At 31.1% G+C, this 17928-nt stretch overlaps 1 protein-coding gene across 2 annotated transcripts; it reads right to left on the bottom strand.

Annotated features, from left to right (window-relative positions):
* Positions 1-1697: 1697 nt before the first annotated feature.
* LOC134712586 (serine/threonine-protein phosphatase 5-like) lies at positions 1698-16668 on the bottom strand. Of its 2 annotated transcripts, XM_063574297.1 has the most exons (14): positions 16508-16668; positions 14159-14328; positions 13281-13352; positions 9329-9470; positions 8341-8462; positions 7300-7365; positions 6576-6674; positions 5916-6021; positions 5423-5486; positions 4755-4833; positions 3785-3872; positions 2818-3037; positions 2411-2492; positions 1698-1839 (listed from the first exon to the last, which is right to left on the bottom strand). In XM_063574297.1, the coding sequence occupies exons 1-14, from the start codon at positions 16638-16640 to the stop codon at positions 1783-1785; spliced, it is 1500 nt and encodes a 499-aa protein (XP_063430367.1). In that variant the 5' UTR covers positions 16641-16668; the 3' UTR covers positions 1698-1782. The 2 variants fall into 2 exon arrangements, with proteins under 2 accessions (XP_063430367.1, XP_063430368.1); XM_063574298.1 differs by lacking the exons at positions 14159-14328; positions 16508-16668 and adding an exon at positions 13600-13804.
* Positions 16669-17928: the final 1260 nt, after the last annotated feature.

Raw genomic sequence — 17928 nt, forward strand, 5'->3', positions numbered from 1 at the left:
AGTGACGCTCAGATCAAAACACATTATAAAGCAAAACAAGTACAGTTGAGGAGCATTGAGGACCCAAAAATCCAAAAAAAAAAATGTGCCAAATACAGTGGCAACTGAATTAATCCCAGTTTTAAAGGCCAAAATCAAATATGAAATCTAAGAGCATTGGAAATCTTTTCATTTCCCCAAAATTAAACCAAATCTGGCTAATTAATGTACATCAGCCTATTTTGTATGATAATTTATCCAATATATCTTACATGAATAAATTGTCAATTGAACAAAATTGACATGACACAAATAACCTTTGGATATCCCAAGGTTTACATACTGTTTTCAGAAATAGACAGATGTACATCATTCAACCAGATTTGGTGATTTCTTGTTGATAAAGGTTCATGTATCATTTTTTTCTCTCCAAATATTAAGATGCATTTGAACTATGCACACAAATTTCATAAATATCAGAAATATTGCCTAATTGCATAACTTTTATATCAAGCACGTTCTAGCTTTAAACACATAAATGAAATGTGACAATGTTAATATATTTGAAAAAAAAATTTCATTGACTTACCACTTCCCTTATTCTAACCTTATAAAAAACTAATACATTGTTAAAACCGCTGCTGCATACAAAAGTTAACTTGAGTCTAAATGTTCTAGTTGGTGGAGGCTTGAAAAAAATACTTTTAAGAGGACATAGACTAAACCTTTGTTGACGACATAGACACTGATAGACACTGATAGACAAAGATTACTATGTAATGGTTTCACATCAAAATGTTGCAATCTTGACAAAAAGTTTTGGTGTTTTATATCACCTGAAACATAACTGCTGATTCATGAAAAATTAACCTAGACACAGAAAAAGTCAATCAAGTGTGGATCATAGGACTCCTACTGTACTTTACAAGAGACTTCAAAGGTGAAATACCAGTATGATAGAAATGGTCAATCATTAAAAATACCTGATGATACAAGGATGGCTGCACAATAGTAACACATAGGTATACATGATCAGTCCCAATCAAATGAAGACTGGGCTCATTGTCTTTTGATACTGCAGAGTTATGGGACTATATTAAGTCCAAAATAGACATTTCAAAAATATAATGCATTTACTCCATTTCAGTTTGTTTGATTTTCAACATACTTTACCAAACTATCCTCAGTACAAGTCTAAAGGTCAATGTAATTTTGGATATTCACTCATCACTAATGAAGAAAAGATTGTTTGCTTGCTAGCTGAACCGTGAAGTCATTAAAATGTCAGGTAAACTACCCTCCTTTAAGAATAGACTAGTCCAATCTATCTGTCTGTAGGACTAGGCTACTTGGAAAGGAGGGTAGTATAACTTAACACTTCAGCTAGCAAGCGACCTTTTCAAAGATATGTTTAGCTAAACACTCAATGAAATCGACTGTAACTTTGACTAGCTGTTAGGAAAGGTGGTATCTGTAGAAACCCACTTCTGAGAGTGTGTGTACCCCTCTTGAGAAATACAACCATACACTTTGTGAAAGCTCTACTAATCATTATATTTGCAGAATTAAAACCTAATCTTTCCCATCTAATTTTGGACAAATGTAAATACACTTATTCAAAAGCCTGGAAACTCCAATTAGTACAAAATACCTGTGTTTTTTACAGGAATACTCTGAATATTCATTTATTTAAGGGCCTCTAGACAAAATAACAGAGAGACAGTGATATTTTGCTCTGTATTTGATACAGATATGATAAAATAATGTTCATGTTTCCTGAGAATCACTACAGTCTTCCATCTGTCAAAATAATCCAAATAATGGGTTTGCATAGGCCATGGGTTTCACATTGGGATGTGGCTGAAATGAACAAACATACAAATATATAGCATTTGAGAAACTTAATACTACATGTAAACATAAAAAATATGAAATGTGCATGACATGTATATAAATCAATAAAGTGAATATTAAATCTATATTGTCAAGTATGTGTTTGTTGATTTAAAGAGGGATGGTTGGGATTATTAACCTCAATAGAATAATAAATGTATCTCTTCACAGTTTGAAAGCCATAGGTCTAGCACATGATTACTGAAAATATAAAATACTTTCTATTGTCAAATTTCCTTTTCTTATTAGGCGGGATGACCATTTTTGAAGAGGAATAAGATTAAATAATCACAATGGTTAAAAAGAATCATTAATGTGTCATGCTTTTCAAATGGAGGTCAAATTAAAGAACTTTATGCCATTCATTTTCCAGTTCAATTTGATATGGTTTGCTGTTCATTCATTTATTCCTGTCTTTCCTATCAATTTAATACTATCCTAATGTAAATATAAATGACTAACTTATAAATAACTGGCAAAAACAAATTATTTTAAAGATTTTTTAATTGATGGTAAATTTTCAGACCATCACACTTACCACTGCTTCAAATGATGTGAATTTGGGGGTCAGGTCATCACCGGTGATATTGATAAAGGCTCCTTTGTTTCCCATCTGATCACTGAAATGAAAATAATGGTTATAGAAACTAAGTCATTTTTTTAAGTTTTACTGAATAACTGAAATGTATTACAGCAACAAATTTATAAAAAATAATGCTTTCTTTATCAAATTCAAATAATGTGCATAACAATTTATTTTACTAATAATGGAAAATGATCTTGGACAAAAGCCAGTCTTTTCTTTTGTCCTTTTCCTCATAGAAATTGGTATATCCATTTGAGAAGAAGATATTACATAAAAACATTAAAGAATAATAATATTGTGCACATCAACTTGTGATTTAGAATTTAAGGCACTTTAAAAAATAATAAATGGTGACATACCAGTAATTAGGAGCTGAGAACACTGTTATACATTTGCCATCATGTATGACTTCATATCCCTCTTGTTTCACTTCATGACTCCTAACAATATAGTCTAATTTATTTTTCTGAAGAAATTTCTTTGTTACATCTGGTCCAAACATGGTCCCTACCCCTCTTTTACTGTCACTTGTCCCACACATCATCTGGGGATCAGACCATAACAGTTCACACATTGCTCCTGTAAATATTCATCAAAAATGACATTTTAAATCTTACATTATATCTGTCCTGTATATTCAATGAAATGATCCAGTATTATTCACTAGGATCACAGATTAAAAGAGCCAATCATTCTATTTTTTGTTTCTATTTATGCTTTCAACTATTTCAATTCTAACAAAGTTACTGACAACATAACAGCAATGCCCATTCTAACAATCTTAAAAAGCTTATATCAGTTAGCCAACCAATATTTACTTTAGCCTAATGTGTAATACTGTTACAGTTTTAGCAAATTAATAAAACTAATTTATTACATATTGATTTATAAATTCTTTTATATCATGTTACAGTTAAATTAAACTTTATAATTTATTTTTTATTTCATTATTACATAGCTTTCATATAGCGCCTATCTAATAAACATAATACTCTAAGCACTTAACATATAAAATTGAAGGAAAATATGTATCACAATGAATACAATAATAGCAAATATATATATATATATGTCAACATAAGAATAAAACAGAAATTAAATAGAATAATGATGTAAATTAAAAGCATTGAAAGGGGAAATATATATCACAATGAATACCATAAAAACATATTAGAATTTAACAGTCAACCAAAAATTAAATAAAGTAATGATGAAAATTATAAGTATTTACATTCCCTGCCCTATATACACAAGTAAAATAAATAAAAATTTGCATTAAAGGATCTATAATAAACATTTAACTGTATTAAAAACTTCAACACCTACCACTTTCTGGGGGTTGTCTGTTACGATCTACTTTCCGTAAATCATCTAATGTTACATTTTCATCCCTGAACAATCCTCCATGCATTAACTGTAATATTAAACATTATAAATTACTGGGTTCAAGCTTTTGGTTGTAAAATGTGAAACAAAATAACCTTACTATACATTCTCACAAATAATGTGAGAACCTTAATAAGTCAGCACATATAAAATCAAATCAAATACCAAAACAGGCTCAATTTTATTCTGATAATAGACTTTCATTCATGATTTGACATCTGTATTATAACTGTTTTATGGTTTCATTTTGATTTTTTTTTCAGCATTTATTTTTGTGACATTCAAATGTATTCATGGTTTTGATCATATCAATATTATATCCTGAAAATTAAATTGCAAACACAAATCGATAGTGTTATTTTACACATCTCATCCTCTCAACTTGATTTCCCATTTGAATGTTTTGATAATCATCAAAATTTTAAATTTCCAAAAATGTTTAAACACATCAGAAGCTATTACAAGTGGCAGCATGTATGAGCTCAGATGTAATAGGAATTAACTGTCAAATTCTCAGCATTCTACTGTCATAAACATTTCTAAATCTCACCAAGGTGTGAAAGCATTCTTGATTAAAGTTACAGGATTTAACAGAGCACCATTTTGATTGTTTTAAGTCATGAATTTGTCTCTTTGGTGTTAGCCCCACATCCTTTTATTCCTATTCTTTTTAGTAGTCATATACAAATTTTATATGCAACAGGAGCAAATCCTTGATAATTGTCCTATGGTACATGATATAGGATTCACCGACAACTATTTATATTTCTGACAGATAGAATGTATAGCAAGTCCCTCATGAATATTGCCTGTTAACATGTTTGTAATGTTTAGCAGAATATGTAGGAAATTTGGAAAGGTGACCTTTTATGATAAGTTTTCTATAAACAATCTTTTGTTAATTACTTACCAAAATTTTATTATTTATACAGTGACATAAAGGCAGCAAATTGAATATCTCAGTAAACAGGTCAGCCATTTTACTGCTGTATGTGGTATGTGTTAAAGATTATCATTATTAAACTATTATATACATAATACAATACATAGCATTGTTGATTCATACATTTTATTATTTGTTTTACAAAATACATTCATTTTAGTGTGTTTAATAATATAACAGTATTGCAAAGTGTCATTATCATTTGGAAATGATGTTCAAATGTCTTTTTTTATCTGACATATAATATTGTGTGAAGGGATTTTTCCTTAAAAGTCATGATGTATAGTGACATATATATGGATATTATCCTCTGCTGCTGACCTCAGTGAGGACATATAAAATTAGTCTGCAGATAAAAATGTGACGAAAATTGTCAACTTGGCTATCATGTGTAAAATGATACAAGTGTTTGGTAAACAGGAAGTTTTTGAGTGATGAATCTGAAAACGCATCACACTGTATAGCTGACTTATATAAACTCTAAAACCAAATTTCAGAAATCCTTGTATTGTAGTTCCTGAGGAAAATGCAAAGAAAATATTCATGGGACTGACAGACTGACATATGGATGGACAGACAGAGGTCAAACAGTATACACCCACTTTTTTTAAAGCTGAGTATAATAATGAAAAGGATATTTTGATTTGACTTCTCCTTCAAAACCGTACATCTGGTTCATTGTTGCACTTTCATGATTCCCTAAAATAAAAATAATACCATAGAAGTTTTAATAACAGTATAGTGTATCTACATTTACTTTATTTGCACAATGTTTAAATAACAGAAGATATTACAGTACAACACATTAACATTTTCTAGTCCTGGTATGCATGTAGTATCAGCCTCTGGTTTTCAAACATCTATTTATCATCATCAACATACTCATGTATACTTTTGTTTTGTGTGTTGTATGTTTTGGACAATTTTTTTTTAATTAGATGTTTTTTTGTTTTTGATCAGTTACTTGTTGAATATCAGTTGACATTGTTCGTGTGATGAATTAAGTTATTTCCTAGGATTTCTTGTTTTGTATACACCTATCCTACATCCCTCACCCCTCCTAATACTTCTCCCAATAACTAAAAGTAAAATGTATTTGAATAATACAATTTTATCAAAAAAACTTACCCCTGGCCATATAAAAACTATCTGGATACAAAAGCTTAAAACTAAATAAAACAAATATACATTCTACAGAGAATGACCCTCGGTCTACAAAATCACCATTAAATAACTGGTCAAAGGTTAAGGAAATTTTACTAATATAATTTACAGACTGTATAACATTTGTATAGGGATTTTTTTACCTTAATATAAATGGTAATATATTTTCAAGAAAATGAATTGAATTCTCAGTGCTATATTTTCTAACAAATTTCATTGTTGTTTCTAGAATAATGTTTTAGCATCTAGTTACAAGCTAAATAGCAGTGTAATACCAACCCAACAATACATAACAGCACAAAATGATCCAGAGGTTGACTCAGGGAGTGTAGAGGTTGTAAGCACCCCTTTTATTGTGAATTAACATATCTTTTTTTAGCTGAAATCTTATATTTTTTTTATATTTTTTGCCATCTTTAACTAAACCCCCACAAAATAGTTGTTCAGCCCTGTTATAAAACAGATTTTTTACAATTTCATTATATACATTTATTATAATTTCATTCAAACTCTATAATACCACTTATCGTCATACAGATTTTTTACATTCATTTTAATTTCATTCAAGCTCTATAATACCACTCAGTATTGTAGATTTGTGTAAGCTGATGTTGTAAAGGATACATAAGGATTATCTACAGACGGTAAACCATTTAACTTAAATATATTAAGTAGATCATAATACTGCCCATGTATATCACCACATATAGTAAACTTTTGTCCCTGAAAATAGATATCATTTCACTATTTATAAATCATTTGTATTAAGACCAATTATGGTCACATATATACCAGGTTTACAGATTTTTTTATCTTTACATCAATTATGCGAATTTGCGATCACAAAGTGGACTTTTTTTTTATTAGTTTTTAGTTTATGAGTTACTACTCATAAAAATGCTTGATTATTTATTTTAAGTTGTATAAAAAAGATGTGGTATGATTGTCAATGAAACAACTCTCCACAAGAGACCAAAATGACATAGAAATTAACAACTATAGGTAACCCTATGGCCTTCAACAATGAGCAAAGCCCATACCATATAGTCAGCTATAAAAGGCCCCAAAATGACAAAGTTAAACAATTTAAGTTGTGACTATATAAGTGGTATGAGATTCAATAGTAAAGAATTTTGTAATATTGTAGACCATGAATTTAGTGTCTAAAAACAGATACTACAAAACAAGCAATGGTCTACCCTATGCCTGTATTTTTCATTTTTTTATTGGCTATCTTAAATGTATTGTAGAAATAATTGACTTTCTTTCATAGTTTGCAACCATAAAATTATTTTGAGAACATCAAGATGAAATGTACGATAAAAAGCTTCTCTTGTGGTGATCTTACCTTTGGCACATCTATATCTACCAGTGAAGGTTGATTTTTAAATAGATCTTTTATTTGCAATAATATCTGAAAGTAAATCACAGATGAAATTACAAAATATTATTTTTAAATAAATAAAGTAAATGCAGCTAATGCAGGGAGTATAAATGTTGCAGCAAAAGGTTTGTGTACTGGTGAGAGATGTTTGTATGTTAGAAATAAAACTGAATTTTATGATGAACAAAAAAACACCATTGAGAACACCAAGATAGTAAAAGACAATTCATAAATTACAGTAAGTTATATTAAAGGTAATTTCTTAAGCAGTACCACTTGTACGTAAAGTAGCTCTCAACAAGTTAATATGTAGTTTTTTATATTGGTTTGATGTATTTCATAATATTTATGTTAATTTTACCTCATTTTCATCATTTTTAAAAATACATATCAGCAAATGCAAATTCTATTCAGTGTGACCCTGATTTTTTTAACAGCAATAAAAAATTCATTCATATAATCTCATCAGTACATTTGTACTTGAATCTATTTTACATGATAAGTTTTGGTGAATACTCTGAGTGCATTTCAGAGATAAATTTTGGTGAATACCCTAAGTGCATTTCAAAAATAAGTTTGGGGAATACCCTGAGTGCATTTCAAAGGTAAGTTTGGGGAATACCCTGAGTACATTTCAGAGATACGTTTTGGTGACTACCCTAAGTGCATTTCAGAGATACGTTTTGGGGAATACCCTGAGTGCATTTCAGAGATAAATTTTGGGGAATACCCTGAGTGCATTTCAGAGATAAATAACGTGACAAACACTTTCTCTTGGATTTTAATTCGTTTTTACAGTCTGGAGGTATAAAATGGAAACATCAAGTTACAGGCTAAAAAATAATTCTATTATAAACTTAAATAACTAAATGGAATAACAGGGGGAAATCAAGTTACTAAAATTTGGTTAAGTGGAGTATTATAATTCAAATCCTAAACTATGAAGGATTGGGAGCTTTGAGGATCTCTTTTTATATATTTTTCTGAAATAAATACATAGTTTACCTGGAATGCAAATCTACTGTGTAATTTCTTCTGGTCTCTAAATGTATCAAGTAAATCTTGTACAAATTTAAGTGTAACCTGGTTATTCTCTAACACTGGCCCTGAGTAATCTCCCTCTATTGCTACAGATCAAAACAATACATGTGTTAATATAAAGTTGGAGAAGATCATAAAACATTGGAAGACAATGCAGTGTTCTCCACAGTATTTTTTTATAGGGCTTTGGTAAGTGCACAATATTAGATTGATTCACCATTTTGTACAGAATAATATCAGAAATTTGAAAATTCAAAAACAATAGTGCTGATATTAGATTGGATAGCGCTGCAGTCTGCCCAATAGAAACACCCTGAAATACCATAGAGCTGAATACCACAGCACTAAAACGGCTTGGGGAGAACACTGCAATGCTATCAAATTTAACACTTCTCTCAACATATTTCATATGCATAGACAATTTACCCAAGATTAAGAACATATACTTTAATGATTTTTGTTGTTGTTGTAAAAGTCTCTATTGAACATATTGGAATACAACAATAGTCTTTTTCATCTTTAAAAAAATCTAATATGATGTGCTTCTTTGCCTTGTGAACAAACTCATGCTCTAAATCCGATAAAATTTGTTTGCACATGCGTATATTGACTTCTTCAGAATAATGAATTTTATCAAATTATCATGCACTTAATAACTTTAAAACACTTTCAAACTCTTAAATGGTGCACATGATGTTATTAATTCATTTATTATGACTGTAATGTGTTGCATTCAGAAATTGACATATTTGGCTGTTCAAACTCCTCCTTCTCAAAAATCACAGTGTCAGCTATCTATCGCTCTGGCAAAAATAATCATGAATATTATGCCTACCCATGTTAAAACTACAATAAAGTATAGCTTGCATCAATTATTTCTTAAACAGAGTATGAAATAATTAACAATAGAAAGTTTCGATTATGTTCTACTTCAAATACTATTCATACATACTCAATGACTCCAAGTCGATAGTTTCTGACACTGGCTTTTCTTCCACTGCAATAGCTTTCTCAAAGGCTATTCTTTTAACAATTTTGCCACATTCATTAAACTTTGCCCTTGCATCTTTATCACTTGGCTTCACTTTAACAACCTGAAAACATATGCATAAAAGTGTTTGATTTATTAATAGTAGGTACAGTAGGGTTCTTACTAAAGCGAGTCCATGAGTCCTGGACTCATGAAAATCTGTCTGGACTCGCCATTTTCAAAACTGTTGAGTCCAAAGATTGAAATATTTTGTATAAATTGAACACACATATCATCATTTAATAGCCAAAAATTGAAAGTTATCTGCATTTAATCTCTTATTCCTACTGTTGGACTCACTATGGCCAAAAATGATGAGTCCCTGGACGCACCTTTAAAAATCCTTAGTGAGAACCCTGGTACTGAAAAGGACATGAACGAATAGCAAATAAATATGCTGGACTCAAATCTATGGTGGGTTCCAGCTCTATGGCAAATTTCTAATCTATGGTTTAATGACATTATAAACACCAAACAAATTATAAATCTATGGCAGATTTTTATATTAGGTAATTTTCAAGCTGCCACTTACAATGACAGGTTGGTTATATAGAAGACATTTTTCAAGGACCCTAATCCATGAGTTTAATTTTATTCCAGAATTCAAGTTTATGGTAACAGAAAACCCTACACATTTATAGAAGGTGTATATACTATCTGATTCTGATGATATCAGAATAAAATGTAACACATCCATATTCATTTGTACCAGTAAAATGGCTAGTGCAGACAACTTTTACTAACAATAAGTATGTTTTGGGTATTTGGTGTTGATGGTATGTGTTTGTTTATAGTATTGTTCATTGTGTCTCTTGATATAAGAAGTTTTTTTTGTGGCTTTAGTACACTTTTTTACTTATCTTTAATATTAATCTTTTATATGCTGCTTTCTTGTTTTTGTATCACTATGGTACTCTCCATATTTTTCAAAATACAACCAGCATCATTGTAAAGCTATATCACAGTGACTACCTGTACTATTGAGTCACTGTAACATTGTAAAGCTATATCACAGTGACTACCTGTACTATTGAGTCATTGTAAAGCTATATCACAGTGACTACCTGTACTATTGAGTCATTGTAAAGCTATATCACAGTGACTACCTGTACTATTGAGTCATTGTAAAGCTATATCACAGTGACTACCTGTACTATTGAGTCATTGTAAAGCTATATCACAGTGACTACCTGTACTATTGAGTCATTGTAAAGCTATATTACAGTGACTACCTGTACTATTGAGTCATTGTAAAGCTATATCACAGTGACTACCTGTACTATTGAGTCATTGTAAAGCTATATCACAGTGACTACCTGTACTATTGAGTCATTGTAAAGTTATATCACAGTGACTACCTGTACTATTGAGTCATTGTAACATTGTAAAGCTATATCACAGTGACTACCTGTACTATTGAGTCATTGTAAAGTTATATCACAGTGACTACCTGTACTATTGAGTCATTGTAAAGCTATATCACAGTGACTACCTGTACTATTGAGTCATTGTAACATTGTAAAGCTATATCACAGTGACTACCTGTACTATTGAGTCATTGTAAAGTTATATCACAGTGACTACCTGTACTATTGAGTCATTGTAAAGTTATATCACAGTGACTACCTGTACTATTGAGTCATTGTAAAGCTATATCACAGTGACTACCTGTACTATTGAGTCATTGTAAAGTTATATCACAGTGACTACCTGTACTATTGAGTCATTGTAAAGCTATATCACAGTGGCTACCTGTACTATTGAGTCATTGTAAAGTTATATCACAGTGACTACCTGTACTATTGAGTCATTGTAAAGCTATATCACAGTGACTACCTGTACTATTGAGTCATTGTACTATTGAGTCATTGTAAAGTACTATTGAGTCATTGTAAAGTTATATCACAGTGACTACATGTACTATTGAGTCATTGACAAGTTATATCACAGTGACTACATGTACTATTGAGTCATTGTAAAGTTATATCACAGTGACTACATGTACTATTGAGTCATTGTAAAGTTATATCACAGTGACTACCTCTACTATTGAGTCATTGTAAAGTTATATCACAGTGACTACCTGTACTATTGAGTCATTGTAAAGCTATATCACAGTGACTACCTGTACTATTGAGTCATTGTAAAGCTATATCACAGTGACTACCTGTACTATTGAGTCATTGTAAAGCTATATCACAGTGACTACCTGTACTATTGAGTCATTGTAAAGCTATATCAAAGTGACTACCTGTACTATTGAGTCATTGTAAAGTTATATCACAGTGACTACATGTACTATTGAGTCATTGTAAAGCTATATCACAGTGACTACCTGTACTATTGAGTCATTGCAAAGCTATATCACAGTGACTACCTGTACTATTGAGTCATTGTAACATTGTAAAGCTATATCACAGTGACTACCTGTACTATTGAGTCATTGTAAAGCTATATCACAGTGACTACCTGTACTATTGAGTCATTGTAACATTGTAAAGCTATATCACAGTGACTACCTGTACTATTGAGTCATTGTAAAGCTATATCACAGTGACTACCTGTACTATTGAGTCATTGTAACATTGTAAAGCTATATCAAAGTGACTACCTGTACTATTGAGTCATTGTAAAGCTATATCACAGTGACTACCTGTACTATTGAGTCATTGTATCATTGTAAAGCTATATCACAGTGACTACCTGTACTATTGAGTCATTGTAAAGCTATATCACAGTGACTACCTGTACTATTGAGTCATTGTAACATTGTAAAGCTATATCACAGTGACTACCTGTACTATTGAGTCATTGTAAAGTTATATCACAGTGACTACCTGTACTATTGAGTCATTGTAAAGTTATATCACAGTGACTACCTGTACTATTGAGTCATTGTAAAGTTATATCACAGTGACTACCTGTACTATTGAGTCATTGTAAAGTTATATCACAGTGACTACCTGTACTATTGAGTCATTGTAAAGCTATATCACAGTGACTACCTGTACTATTGAGTCATTGTAAAGTTATATCACAGTGACTACCTGTACTATTGAGTCATTGTAAAGCTATATCACAGTGACTACCTGTACTATTGAGTCATTGTAAAGCTATATCACAGTGACTACCTGTACTATTGAGTCATTGTAAAGCTATATCACAGTGACTACCTGTACTATTGAGTCATTGTAAAGCTATATCACAGTGACTACCTGTACTATTGAGTGTAACAGTTTTCTGTCAAACAGTCTCAGAGGAGTTGGATTCACAAGGTGTCAATGTTAACATGATGGTTCAGAAATGGTAAAGTCTAATAATTCTAGTAATAAACAGTTTACACAGAGATATATCTGGCCTCTTAAAAAAGCAATACTTTAACATGTAAAATATACATTCTAGTCAATGAAATATAACTGAAAGTATAGGGCCCAATAATTTCTAATACAATAATTATAACATGTACAACTGTGGTGTGGGTTGAAAACAAATTGCTAGGAATAAAACCTTTAATATTGCCACAACTATTATGTGAGTCTCTACTTAAGTACCTTGACAAATGTTAAGCTTCATTTGTTTACTTGAAATAGTAAGGGACGACATCAAAAGATCAATGAAGGATAAAAAACTTCATTCAAATAGTTTGGGGGTGGGGGAGTTAAACTTGCTGTAAGCTTTGTTTATCCTTCATCGATTTTACATATATCTATATGGGTCAATCAATTTTTCCCAAATTGAGTTAAGAGGGGGATAGGGGGGTCAGTAAAAAAACTATCTGAATTAAGTTTTTTATCCTACATTGAACTTTTGATGTCGTCCCTAATACAAGTTGAAGAGCAATTTTTAAAGAAGAAAGTTAAATTATAATGCTTACAGCTTCAAAATCTTTCAATGCAAGTTTGAACTTCCCCAGTGCCATGTTAGCTGATGCCCTTCTGTAGTAAGCCTGAAAATATACATAGATGAATGTGAAAATATATTATGATGATGAATGATTTAGTTACTACTGGCCCTTTAGTTTCAGAGCAGAATTATGAAATAATCAAGACCTATAAAAACACTTCATTTGCAAAAGAGGTTATGTTGGTAGACCATATTACAGCCTCCTTTGCAATAGAGTTAACAATTCAATATTGAATAAAACTATTAAAGTATATCAATTATTCACAATTAGATATTTTAAACATATTTACATTGCATGTCAACTTTGAATTAAACATCTCTAAGTCACCATGATTTCATACTATCCTCAGTTATGAAAACTTCAAATTAAAGAGTTCATAGTATATAACTTTTTAGAATATGACTTTTTCAGAGCTACCATTCTTTTCGTATAACCCCAAAGAAAAATACACTTTTCAAACAATCATCCAATTTGTATTATAAGTTATCTAGCCAATCAAAATACATAACTAGGGGTGGTGTCTTTTATATCCACCAATTAAACTATGATCCCTTTCATACCTTTTCTTTAATTAACACTTTTATATTAAAGAATTAATTATGTAAGAATATAAAACATCCTTATCTACTCTAGAATAGGAAATGGCTTAATCCCTAATCATGAATTTAGAATTGTATACCTAATTATAACATTTTAATACAAGTCATGTAAAGTTAATACTTAGTTTTGACATATTCATCTCAAGTAATCAAATTTACCATTGAAAACTTATATAGATTCATTGGGGTACTTACTATAAGATAAAAATAACACTGACATTTTTATAATACACAATTAAAACAACCAACCTTTATGTAAGATCTGTCCAACTGTAATGCCATTGTAGCATCTGTTAGAGCCAGACCAAACATTTCTGTTTTGATGTAAGCAAAGCTTCTGTTTCCATAGTATGCTGCTATGCGTGGCCATTTTTCGATAGCTTGGCTGTACAATTCTATTGCCTTAACATAGTCTGAATCTAAAATTTAAGATGAACTATCATCAGCACAGTACATGGTTTTATATAATGTTACCTGTTAACGTATCAATACAAAAGCATTTTAATTCACAGATTACATACACAGGTCTTAACCATGAAGTTGAATCAGTAATTTCTTATGATGTCTTCAAAGTTTCAAATGCACTTCCAAATATCAAGATTTACAGAGAAACAGAAATAGCCAAAAGAGATATTTTGTATAGCCTTTTGATAAATTTTAGCTAAAACTGCAGATAAACCATGTGTACGTCATGTATATTGTTTTATATGTAAAAAAAAAATCTTTATGTCAGGCCATGAACAAGACAGTGATGCAATATAATATATCCTATCACTTTATTTTTGTCAGGTCCAGCTTTATATCTACTATTCTAACTTATATTATTATATGTTGATTGGGATATAATCATGGTACAAGACTGATTGACCTAAAAAAAAATACCACTTCAACATGCTCAGAAGAAATTTCAGTTTCTGCGCTGATATCTGGAATAACAGTCAGAAACTTTTCAGGCATATTAAAGAAACATGGTTGAATATTTCTGTGCAATTTTTTAAAACTTTTATTGCAATTTAAGATAACAGTATGCCTCTCAATAGATAAAAGAACATGTGTGTGCACCCTCATATATTTACCCCACGCCCAGACATTATCAATGGACAAAAAAAAATCTCACTTCATTTCTAAGTTCAAAGACTCATAACTCCTACTAATGTCAACTGACAAGTTTCCTGAAATAGTGTGGGTTCAGAGGGTTGATAAACTGTTGCATCAGACTGATTCAGAATATGAAGACTAAAATTTCTAGTTCAAAGAGGCATAACTCCTAGAGAAATAAATAGAATCATAATTTCCTGTACATACATATGCACATCTAAAATGGCTGGATCCGCCCCTGCAAATATGTCCTTTTCATCTGCTAAGTTTCCTGAAATTCTGTAGAGACTGTGGTTTCAGAGGAGTTTTAATGACAAGAACAGGACTAATGCACAGACTGACCGACAAATAGGTTTAAAAACCTCATACTATACTGGCCAGGAGGTACATGTACCTGTTCTTATTTGTTTGTTACTTTCACTCTACACTAAAATTGAGAAAGGAAATGGGAAATGTGTCAAAGGGACAACAAACTGACCATAGAGCAGACAGCAGCCACATACAATTATTCTGTAAATTATGTTTCCAATCATTTAAAAGTAATTATAACAACCAATGTAAAAAAAAAAAGCGAATAATTTGCAAAGACAAGTACAATGTATAAATTCTCTAAATATATGAACACCAGAAATGCTAGGTAATGAAATTATGGAAATAAAATATTGGAAATTGCCCTATACCACTCATACTACAATCTTTCCTCTTCAAGGTCATCTATTCAATGTTTTCATTAAATAATACCATGTGGCAGTCCTAAGACATGTAAGAGATAGAAATACAGTAGACCAATGTTTAAACAGAGAACCCCCCCCCCCCCAAACAGTCATTCAAATTTAATCTTGTGGGGCAAAGATTTGTACACATCCTCATATTTCAAGCCCATTAATATAATATTATAATGGTCACCAAAATTTTGAATCAATCAGAGAATCTGATGGAATCATTTTTTCAAACTTCATGTAAATAGATTGACAAAAAAGATGCATAGTTATATCTGCATCTCTTCCTTATTAAGTTTGCAAAGTTTCTAAATGATATATAAGCAAAAAATAAAAAAAATAAATCACTGAAATATTTGCCAAGGGAGATAATAATTTATATTCTTATTGAGCTGTTATATAAGTTAGTTATGTAGACTTGTAGAGTTTGTGTGTAGTCTCTGAATAGTCTGATAAATCCATTCATCTTCTTAATTAATCATTAAATGAACAGACTTACAGAACTATCAAAATTACCACCATCCTTAATTTTAGTCTCTTGACCTACCTGGTGATCATTATATAATACCAGAGCAATAAAAATACGAAATATAGAAATACTGCTACAATATTGCATTATAATTTTACACTAGCATTGTTAAGAATAACGTGATACAATAGTATTGAGATCTCCAAGTATTAGGGATTCATTTTGCTTTGACTGGTGATCTGATCTCTTGCACCAACACTGCACACAAAACTGACAAAGAATACGTAAGAATAACTGTGAATATTGTTTTACTTTTGAAAAACTCGTTTGCCGCATTCTTTAGCTTTTCTGCTTCTGCTTGAAGTTCCTCTGGTGATTGTTTGTTTAGTATTTCCTCTTCTTTTTCCTTCTCTTCCACATTTTCAGCATCCATGCTTAGTAACATGAAAGAGTTCCTTCAAAGGGAAATAACTCATTACAACACTTTGTATGGAGGACAGGCTTACAATTTTCTTGGTCTAGGAAAATGAAAAATCTTCCTGTGCAAAGAACTACACGGGTTCTATCAACATCAAATAAATAAAATTATCTCATCATAATTCTTAACCTTTTTACAAACAAATTCGGTGGATTGATATTTCAATCAACTATAACGGGTCCGGCGACCCGCACAGGTGTCCAAATACAACAAGTAATACTGTATGATGTGATATATGTACAAGGAATTTTAAAGATGTTTATGTACACGCTTGTTGCAATTGCCAAAGTACTAATGAACAGCGCGAAGTATGGTGGGACATTTTAAGTGACAATTTTCCAGTGCAGCTTTACTGTGAATTAAGCATGTATGACGACGAAATCCTGTTTCAAATTTTACTCGGTCGAAAACCACTGACAATTTTTTCAAGCGATGATAGATGAATCCGATCAATTTCTCAAGCTGTGTCATGCACATGTTATCCAGTGTGTAGCAGAATATAGTCGATCTCTTAGACAGTGTTGTTAGATGTGTCAATACATGATGTGTCACTGCATTTTTACTTTAAACATTGCTTGCATAAACTATTTATATATTATCTTTTGTGTATTTACCTTATATTTTGCTCTTATACTAATATTTTGTGTGTAATTATATTGTAACGTTTACTTATATTTAATTATTGTATGTTCATTGAATCTCATTTATGAGGAATTAAAGATATGAATGAATGAATGGGTCCGGCGACCCGCACAGGTGCGCTCGAATCCACAATCTTAACGGACAAAAAAACGGATTGTCAGCTTGCGGCCTACCGAAGGACGATGGTTCTTTCCGGGCACTCCGGCTTACATAAAATAAGAATTAAAGCGGCATTAAAAACGAGCCTCATAAACGGGTTTTTGATTATGTGATTACTTTATCTTTTTTACAGTGAATCTTTTATTACCAGACCATATATTTCATAATTATTTGATTATTTTAATTATCTAGGACTGTATATTTTTTTATTATTCGATTAACTTGTTAAAAAATAATGATAATGTTATTATATTATTGGCCAAACATGTATGATTATATGTGATAACTTGGATATCCCCCCCCCCCCCCCGAGGAGCCTCCGAAAACAACCTATCAATCAATAGTCGACTGGATTCTGTACTCATATGTCAGAACATGATTTAATGCACAACCAACTCAAAGAGATGAAGAAAAAGAAAACAATAGTCGGTGTACTTTTTTTCTATTTCACTTT

Source organism: Mytilus trossulus, chromosome 3 (assembly GCF_036588685.1).
Source record: "Mytilus trossulus isolate FHL-02 chromosome 3, PNRI_Mtr1.1.1.hap1, whole genome shotgun sequence".
NCBI classification, from domain to species: Eukaryota; Metazoa; Mollusca; class Bivalvia; order Mytilida; family Mytilidae; genus Mytilus; species Mytilus trossulus.